This window comes from Meleagris gallopavo, chromosome 12, assembly GCF_905368555.1.
Source record: "Meleagris gallopavo chromosome 12, MGAL_WU_HG_1.1, whole genome shotgun sequence".
Classification (NCBI taxonomy): Eukaryota; Metazoa; Chordata; class Aves; order Galliformes; family Phasianidae; genus Meleagris; species Meleagris gallopavo.
Window position 1 is genome coordinate 475,061 of NC_139415.1, and position 9,639 is coordinate 484,699.

At 52.4% G+C, this 9,639-nt stretch overlaps 1 protein-coding gene across 1 annotated transcript; it reads left to right on the top strand.

Annotated features, from left to right (window-relative positions):
* The first annotated feature begins 593 nt into the window (after nucleotides 1–593).
* On the top strand, nucleotides 594–9,639 carry OAZ2 (ornithine decarboxylase antizyme 2). The gene is given in 5 exon segments (NM_001291914.2): nucleotides 594–665; nucleotides 3,056–3,213; nucleotides 6,563–6,738; nucleotides 8,255–8,340; nucleotides 9,346–9,639. Coding segments are annotated over 5 exon segments (573 nt in total). The 5' UTR covers nucleotides 594–645; the 3' UTR covers nucleotides 9,480–9,639.

Genomic DNA, 9,639 nt, shown 5'->3' on the forward strand with positions numbered 1-9,639 from the left:
GGCTCCTACTCCTCTGGGTTATGGGTCTGTAGGTCCATCTGGTTTCTATACATCCAGGTCATGGGTCTGTAGGTCTTTCTGGCTCCTACTCATCTAAGTATGGGTCTTTATGTCCTTCTGGTTTCTATACACCTGGGCTATGGGTCTGTATGTCCCTCTGGCTCCTACTCATCCAGGCTATGGGTCAGCAGGTCCCCAGACCACCTCTGAAGTTCCATCACCACGTACCAGGCAGGCTATCACGCATCACAGCCGGGGGTGGGCCCTGCAGAGGTTCCCCGGGCCCAGCACCGACCGACCCACGGACCCACGGACCCACGGACCACCTGCCCCGCGGCTGCTGGAACCGCCTCCGGCTCCCCGCGTCCCAACCCCCGCGAGGCGCAGGGCTGAGGAGGAGCGCAGCACGCATGCGCGGCAGGGGCGCGCCGCCTTTATTTGGGGCGGTGGATCTTCCCGGCCTGCCCGGCGCGCGCGGGAGGGGGCGGGGCCAACAGGAGGGGGCGCTGCCTTCTGGGGGCGTGGCCAACGGGAGGGGGAAGGGGGCGGGGCGCGGCGCGCGGCGGGGTCAGTCGGAGCGCGGCGGCGGAGGAGGGAGGAGGTGCGGAGCCGAGCGGAGCGGAGCCTAGCCGGAGGCAGCCGAGGATGATAAACACCCAGGACAGGTGCGCGGCCCCGCCGGGCCTCTACGCGCTCCTCGGGGAGCCGTAGGCTGACGGAGAAGGGTGTTGGGCCCGAGGAGCTCCGGCGGGCTGGGCCCCGGCGGGCTGCGGCCTTCCCTCGCTGAGGTGGGCGGGGAGGCGGCGGCCCGGCGGCCCGCGCTGTAGGGCCCGGCGCTCGGCCGTCCTGCGGTTAGCGGGGCCGTCCCTGCGTCCTCGGCCCCGAGAGGTCGGCACGGGGCCGGCGGTGTGGCTGTGTGGGGCCGGCGGCCGGCACCGCTCTTCAGCGCGCCAGAAAGAAGCGGCCCGACTGGTTGCAGCGGGGCCCGGAGGTGCCGGCGGGCTGCAGGTGTGCGGCTGGACTGTGAGCGGGTGTCCACTGCGAAGTGACACCCAGCGGCCCGGGCACGGAGCTCTGCGCGTTGATCGGCCGGAGGAGCCTAGGGGGCTCAGCGCCTTTGCTACAGCGAGCAAGAAGAGGCTGCGGCGGATGGCAGCGCCGTGCAGTTTGTGCTCTGCTCCGGTTATGTCGAGGGAGGAGGCTTTGTCGGGCCGTGGTGTGAAATTCTTCGTGGGACCGCTGCGTGGGAAAGAAGGAAAAGCCCTTCGATTGGTGCCCCGTGCTGCTGTTAGGGCTGTTTGGTGGGAGGTGAGGCAGCGTGCAGGCTGGATGAGGCCGGGCCCGGAGGCCGAGCCCTTGAAGAAGGGAGCTTATGTTCTGCCTCCTGCATGTGCCAGAGGAAGCAAAACTGGGAAGTGGCTGGAGCTGCTTTGCATGAGAACCGCTGCCTCTCTCTCTCTTCTTATTTATTTATTTTTTTCCCCCACGACTGCACTTCATTAACCAGCTTCTCGAGCTATCAATAGTACATTGTTAACTAGGGGGGTGAGGGAGGAGGGAAGGGAAAAACAAAGCTGCCAGCAGCTTTCTGGGGGTGGGGAATGGCACAGCAAAGTGCTTTGTCATGCCTCTCCACATCCACTACTACTGAATACACACTGGTCCATTGATGGTCCCAGTCATGCCATGTTGAGGGACTGTATTAACACAGAGTGCAACCGCGCGTGTGCGTGAGGGATTCTGCCCTCAGACATCTCCAGTGTGAGTGCCTCATGGCTCTTCTGGTGGGTTCAGCAGCCTGTTCTGCAAGCAGCATCTGCTGTAGGTCGTGGCCACGTGGGAACACTGCAGAAGAGCACTGTCTTGCAAAGCTGAAGGAGGAATACTTGTGTTTGCTGCAGAGACTGTTTTGGTATGGGGTAGATAGCCAGGACTTTAGCCTGTGTTGTAACTGCATTTGCAAGTTATTTTTGGCACTCACAAGCGTTTTGGTTGTTTTCAACCTGCTGGTGTGCATTCCGTTCCCTGCATGCTGCTCAAGCCATTCAGTGGTGTGGCTCCCTGGGTGCTGAGCTCACAGAGCAGGGCTGTCTGTGCAGAGCAGCACCTCACCTGAGAAGCTTCAGCACAGCCAGCCTCCTGTAGATGCGTGCATGGAGCCTGTCCCTTACAGCCTCCTTCTGTTTTTTGGGAAGCTGTGACGGGGTGGTGTTCATACAACTCTGTGCTGGTGTGCTGCATCACGGCAGTGCTGGGCAAGGGCTGCTTTCTTTGTCTTGGCTTTGCAGGCTTGGTTACAGGAATGCTGCTGCTGTCCTGTGCCTCAACAAAGGGCTTTTTTGGTGCTGGCAAAGGATATAATGCTCCAGAAGCAAAATAACTTGCTTTTGTGAATGTGCTGAAAGCTAGGGTAGGTGGTAAAGCCTGTAAAGCACAGAGTGATCCTGAAGGACCGCAAGCAAATTTTGAAATTGCAAGGGGAGCTTCTTTCACTTGTGTTAAGCTCATAAAAACCAGTTTCAGGATGAAGTCTGTGAGGTGAACTTGCAATGGATAGGATCGAGCTGAGGGAGCTTGTGTGATATTTCACACGCGTGTGAAAATGCCAGCTGGGATGTTGTGCAGTGTGTTGGAGGCGTCTGAAGAACCAGCCCTTTCACTCCTCCCTGTTTCGAAAACGTGAAACTTTAAACCTCCTCCTTCTGAGCCCTGTTGATCTATTTGTAGATATTTGTCTATAGAAAATGTGTGCTCATCTGGTCATGCGTTTCAGCCATCTGCTCCTGGCAGGCTCCCAGCCGTCCCTTATTAGCAAGGGGTTGCTCAGCATTCTCTCTGGGTTCGTGGCTACCTGAGCCCTCCTCTGCCTCCAAAAAGCTCTGCTGTTCTCGCAGTGTGGGCAGTGAGGTGGCTTAGTGCAGACCTGCAGGTGTGGAAGGTCCATGGGTGCCCCTCCTGTGTCTTGGGGAAGCAGGAATACAAATGGCTTGGGGTTGGGAGCTGGAGTGTTGGAAACCTGATCCCTGCTAACTGCTGTTCTCTCTTTCTCTTGCAGTAATATTTTACCTTTGAGTAACTGTCCCCAGCTGCAGTGCTGCAGGCACATCGTTCCGGGGCCTCTGTGGTGCTCCTGATGCCCCTCACCCACTGTCGAAGATCCCCGGTGGGCGAGGGGGTAGCAGGGATCCTTCTCTTTCAGCTCTGATTTACAAGGTGAGCAACATCTGATGTCCAAATAATGACCCATATCTGCGTTACAGCTCTGCTTGCTTCCTTCTGGGAATAAGCACAAATAACTGAGATCATATTTGGGGAAACAGTTCGTTTTCTTTCAGCAACTCTGCTGGCAGCTGTCTTGCTTAAGTACCGCTGGTTTCTTAATAAACTTTTCTTGGAGGTGTGCAGCCAAAGCTGGTGAGCCCTGTTCCCAGAGGCTGTTCCAGCTGCAGAGCCAGCGTTAGCAGTACATGAAGCAACTTCTCAAACGTTGTGCAAAGAGAGGAAATGGGAAGCAGAAAGCTGAAATGCAGAGGGAGAGGGTTGGTAAGCTCCTTCTTGTGCCCTGCTCCAGAAGGTAACGTTGTCCAGACCTGGGAGCTACCTGAACTTTGTGGAAGCAGCGGGCTGCTCTTAAACTGCAACATTCCTGTGTGCTGGGAGGGACAGGATCACAGTGTTTATGCACAGCTGCCTAGGAGTGCTGTGTCCCCCTCATTCTCCGGCCACCTGCGCTGTAAGGGATCTTTTTGGCTTCCACCTGGATTGACTCTTTAGTACAATAACTGGTGCTTGGGCATCTTCTCTGTTATGTTACAGTGGAGTGCATCTCTCGCCTTCTGAGACGAGGGCTGTTTTCCACAGACCAGGCTGTAAAGTGCTATTGGATTGAAGTTGCCTAAATTTATGCTAAGCTTGCAAATTCAGCAGCTCAGACTGCAGTGTTGTCATAGATGTTAGTCTTGATTTTAATTACCCTGTGGGAGGCAAGCAGACTTTGATGAAATGGTGCAGGCCCTTTCAGGTCACAGCTATACAGTCTCCTCTGGAAACTTATGAGGGAATCCTCACTGTTTTGCTGAAAAAACCCAGTTTGTTACCAGTATCTTTGAGAACTGACCCTTTCCTTAACAGAGCTCATCCCAGAGTGGAGCAGGTTGAGGTTTTTAAACCATTTAGAGCAATTTAAAGTTCCACTGCAGATGTGGGTCACTGGGGGAGCCTGCCCCTCTCTGCTGCCTGCTCAAGTCAGTGGTGCTGCAGCGTGACATGGAAAGGCATCTGGACCCAAAAGCTTAAGCCCTTTTTCCAGCTGTATCAGCTGTTCTAGCTGAAGAGATGACCTTTCTGAATGAGCCTGCCTCCTTCCTCAGTCTGCAGCACAGCGTGCACACAACAGCATGATAAATTAAGCAGCATGGTTCCCTACAGCTGTTGGTGTTCTTGCGTTCAGAGACTTAACACAAAAAGATCCTAACATTCTTCTTCCCTGTCCTGCCAGCACCCAGGGGTTTCCACCTGTCCTGCTTGAGATGCTTGAGGAGTGCAGCTGGGATGGAAAATTTTGTACTCAGTGAAGTCTAAGCAAGTGGGAGCTGGTCCTTGTGGCTCTGAGCTGCCAAAAAGGAGCCTGGGGTTGCAGAGCAGGCAGCTGGGGATAAAAGACAGAGTGGAGGGGACATTCTGCAGGGGTGAGTGAGCGAAAACTGGATGCTTGTTGCACAAACAGGATTTTGCTATGAGCATGTTCCAAAGAATTCTGGGCTACTCTTTCACAGGAACAGCTTCTGTCCTCGGGATGTCACTATTTTGATACACAGGGATAAAACACCGCTTGCCTGAGATGGGCTGTATAAATGCAGTTCCCACAGAGCCGGGGGAACTAGTTCTGTTAATCCAGGTAAATGGGAAACCTTGCTAGGTTCAGAGCTTGGAGAAAACTTTGAAAGTGACTGGCTTCTGCTTGCAGAAGGGCCGGGAGGCTCTGGGAACCCTTCCCTGCTGCTGCAGGCTTTGCAGACCTTCCCACACAAACCAGTGCATGTGCCATCCCCTCCCCTGCTTTTCTCAACTTCCTTCTCTTCTTGTTTTTGTGAAGTATGAGAAAAGCATTTGTAAGCTTCTCATACTTGAAAGATCTCTTCCAAAATGAAGACACTTTCTGTGCACAGAAAAACTGCAAAAGTCTCCCATGAAGTCACTGCTAAAAGGTGTGCTTAATCCCTTTGTTGTGCTGTTTTTTAAATGCACCTCTGTGGTGCTCAGACCTGACTCTTGCCACCAGCTCTGTTGTGCCACAGTCACCTTTCCAGCTGCAGCTCTTGGTAGGTAAGCTTCTTGGTGCACTTGGCTTAAAACCATCATAGACTTGTTTCAAGCTCAGCCAATACGTTTATTTCCTGCAGGATATTTATTCTGACCAAGTGTAAACTTGTTTTTCAGCATGCAGCTTTGTGCACTTGAAACAAATAGCAGCTTCCTCTGCTTTGGTGACCAGCAGCAGGCAGTTCCTGATTTACATGCGGAGCCGATGTCACCAGCATTAACATGCTCAGCAGCTTCTTTCTTGGCACAGCAGTGAAACCAGGGGGATTTGACTGCTTGGATGTGTGGTGATAGGGGTTAAAACAGTGGGATATAAAGTGGAGGAGCCTGGAAACCCTCTCAGAGGTCTTCCTGCTGAAGCACTTCTTTCTGCAGCGCTTGCACAGCTGAGGAAACATCCTCTGCCCTCCTGGTTGTGAGGAGGAATACCATGGATCCAAACCAAACTGCCTTTTCTTGGGTGTGGGCATTATGGTCAAAGCTGCATAAGTGGAATATATTAATTAAAGATAAGCAGCTGAGGTGTTCGTTCTGCATCTCAGAGCTCATAAGCTGGCTCCGTTGCCCTGATAGAACAATTCAGTTGCAGTTCACAGTGTTACTCTGTACACAGTTACACTCACAGTGTTACAGATTCTTCGGTCATTTCACTGGGGCTTTTCACAGCTAAATGTGGAAGTTATTATTGGGCAAGCCTGCTGCCTTCAAAAATGGTCAGGAGAAGGAATGGCACTTAACCACAAAATTGTTTTCTAGGAACTGCTCAGCTGAATTTGAGGCAGGGTGCATGCTTGGCATCCTGCTTGCAGCTGAGTTAGGGGAGCATGCGTACATCTGTGGTCTCTGGAAAAGACCTTGCCACAATCTTCAATTCATGTAGCATCTGTCTGGTTTGGGATTCTCTCTGTGCTGTCTTTTCCTCCCTTAATCCATTGCAGGTCTGGGGAAGCAGTTTCCTTAAACAAAAAGATTGTGCTGGGGAGCAGGGTGACAAAGTGGTCAGACTGCAGTGGCAGAAGCTGTTCTAGCATGTTGGTTCAGGCTTCAGGAATCACTCACAAACTCCAAGATCTGAATGGTCCCTTGCTGCCCGGGGTTTGAGTATAGGGTGAATATGCAGAACTGCACTCACATGAACAGGAAAATGCATTTTGAGCACTGCTCCAAGGCCTGAATGCTCATTGTGGTGTGTATGTACCCTACAGTGCATTTCATGAGCTCTCCTCCCTCCCCTGTGCAGGATGAGAAGATCACTGTTAGCCAAGATGTCCCGGTGCACGAAGGGAAGCCTCATGTTGTCCACTTCCAGTACAAGGTCACAGAGGTGAAGACTTCCTCCTGGGATGCAGTGCTTTCGAATCAGAGCCTCTTTGTGGAAATCCCTGATGGGTTATTAGCTGATGGAAGCAAAGAAGGGTAAGTTTGGGGTCCCAGAGCTATGCCTATGGCGTTTGGCTTACGTTTGTGATGTGGTGTGTATGGGGAGGTGAGCTGTACATACAACAGCTCTGTTCCCTGGTTTTACACCTAAAGAACGTCCTTAACACCTTGTCTTCGGAGATGTGTATATGGGAGATTAGCATGAGGATATTTTCTTCCCCTTGGTGGCCATTCAGGACGGATTACTGTTTTTGGAGGCCCTGTGCTAACGAAAAATAAGCAAGAAATGAGTGGAGCAATTCTTTGCATACTTTGTGGAATATTTTATTCCACTGGCCAATTGGCAAGCTTCTTTTGGCAAGTATTTTCCTCTCTTCCAGGGGGGAAAAACTCCATTATATTGCTGTGCTCCTTCTCATCAGTAGGTGATTCTGCTGTTGGGCTGCTGCCACACAGGCTGCCGGCTCTGCCAGAGCCTCTGATTTATTTTTTTTTTCTCTGCTGGCAGAATAGGGCTGTGTTTTGTCCAGACAGTTCTGCTCTGGGAAGTTTGTGTAAGTGCAGTTTCCAGAGCAGCTACTCCCTGCCACGCACATTGCTGGAGATCTCTGGTGGGGAACGCCGTGGCGTAGATGTGGCTTTGCTGGATTTCTGTGCAGAGCTCTCTGAAGTCCTTCTAAACTTCAAGATGGGCTTCGTCAGCAAACGTGACCAGCTCATTCTCATTACAACAAAAGACTCATTGGGCACCTTCAGCCCATGCTGTTCCTGCTGCCTCGTGCTGATCCCTGTGCTCTGAGTCTGGGTGAATGTCTGCGTAATCCCTGCGGTTGGCCCCACGTGTGCCCCTGGTTCTTGGGGGCTTCACCCGCCCCACTCATCATGGCTTCGAGCACGATGCCGCAGGCTTATTTTTAGCTAGGTAAAACAGCCGAGTAGAGGCTATAATTAAAGTAGTTCATTACCATATTAACGAAATCCTTGCAAATTTAATCTCCCTCAGCGTGCTCCAAGCTCGCTGACTGCTGTTTAATTAGATCTCGATTCGAGCCCTGTTTGTCACCGTGCTCACAGCCCGCATCGCAAATGGTGGCGGGGCGCTGCGGGGCTCAGTGCTGCTCCGTGCCCACCAGGAGGGAGGGCAAATAACTGGGGAGAGGAAGGAACCTGGGTTCTGCCGTGCGGCTCCTCGGCTGTGCCAGCCCGATGATGTGTTCAGGAAACAGCTTTGTGCATTACGGCTCGTGTGCGTTGCCAGCAGAGGGAATGAGTGCACATAGCTGCCATGTTCAGCTCCCCACCTCCAAAGGCTTTGGTGCAGCACTGCTGGCTGGTGGGGCTGTGTGTCGGTGGGTGCTGGGGACTGGGACTCAGGCTTTGACAGGAGGGCAGGAAGCCCATTGTTTTGGTGCCTATTGTTCACCGGGAGAGACATCTGTAAACAAGTCATTGTTCTGCCTGACAGCATCCAAACCACGGATGGTGCTCGGTGGCTTCCTCGGGACAGGACTTCCTATTGCTGATGTTCTTTTGTCTTCTTGCTCCTTGGCAGGTTATCAGCACTGCTGGAATTTGCTGAAGAAAAAATGAAAGTCAGCTATGTCTTTATTTGCTTCAGAAAAAGCAGAGAAGATAGAGGTGAGAGCTCGGCCCTGCTGTCAGATTTAGTCCTCAGATCTAAAGCAGTGCTACTGAACCCATGCAGAAACCTGGTGTGTCCTGGGGCTTCAGGGGGTGCTTTCTCCTGCAGGAATCCTTAAATGTGCTGCTTTTTTTTAGAGTGTTTCATTGTCCAGAAAGTTAAGCTTCCTTCTTGGGGAAGGAATGGCATTTGGCACCAGCCCCTGTGGTTTGGAGAGGTTAATACCCAGGACGCGAACCCTGGTAGCTCGTTGCCCCGATGCCCTTCTGCTTTTTAAAGATCTCCCAGCACTTTTGCCCTTCCTAGGCCTGCAGGTAATCCTGCCTCAATGGGAGATGCTTATAGCTTAAGGGGGCTGCTTTAGGATCTAAAGATAGATGTGTTGGGTGAGCGATTAGAGCACGGAAGTTGGAGGAGATTTGTGATGAGGTTCAGAGCTATGGATGTGTCACTTCAGATCTCACTAGATGCGGACTCATAACCAAGCAAATCACCGTGGCAGGAGTAATTCAAGCCTTAATTCTAATTTTACTCTGCTACATCACAAGCTGTGCTGTACTCCCCAAAGCAGAGCACGCTATTACAGCTAAGCCACGCTGAGCCCAGGAAGATGTCACTCCATGTTAGGATGCCAAAAATAATTTTCAACTAAATGAGTTCTTGTGTTTTGCCAGCATTGGCTGCGTAGGTGACCTCTGTAGTGAGGAGACACCTGATGCTGGGTTCTGCTTGTTTTTAAATTAATAAGGCATCGGGTGTTGCTGTTAAACCTGGCTCAGCCTGGAGGCTGATGGCCTGAGGTGGCCTGAGGTGCTCTGGGCTGGGGATGGCTGTTCCGAGTGGAGCTGCAGTCCCCAAATAAATGCAGAGTGAAAAGCATCAGCGTGCTGCAGGATGGCTGCAGATCCCCACTGTGGTTAGGAGGGGTGTTTGTGGCTCCTAGGGCGACGCAGGTGCAGAGGATGGCTCCTGGTGGTAACGCGTTTCCTTCTCTTCGGTAGCACCGCTCCTGAAGACCTTCAGCTTCTTGGGCTTTGAGATCGTGAGGCCTGGTCACCCCTCTGTCCCATCGCGGCCAGACGTGATGTTCATGGTGTACCCCCTGGATCAGAACTCTTCCTCTGATGAAGAATAGCTGCGGCGGGGGACCCGAGCGTGACCTGAAAACCTTTTGAGAGGAGAGAGGGTTACATCTCCTTTCTTGAGGAAAGGGAAAACAAGCTTTTGTTGAACTGAAACTGCATTTCTCATTGTTAGATTGGCCTGTGTATCCTCAGAGTTGACTATCTCATTGA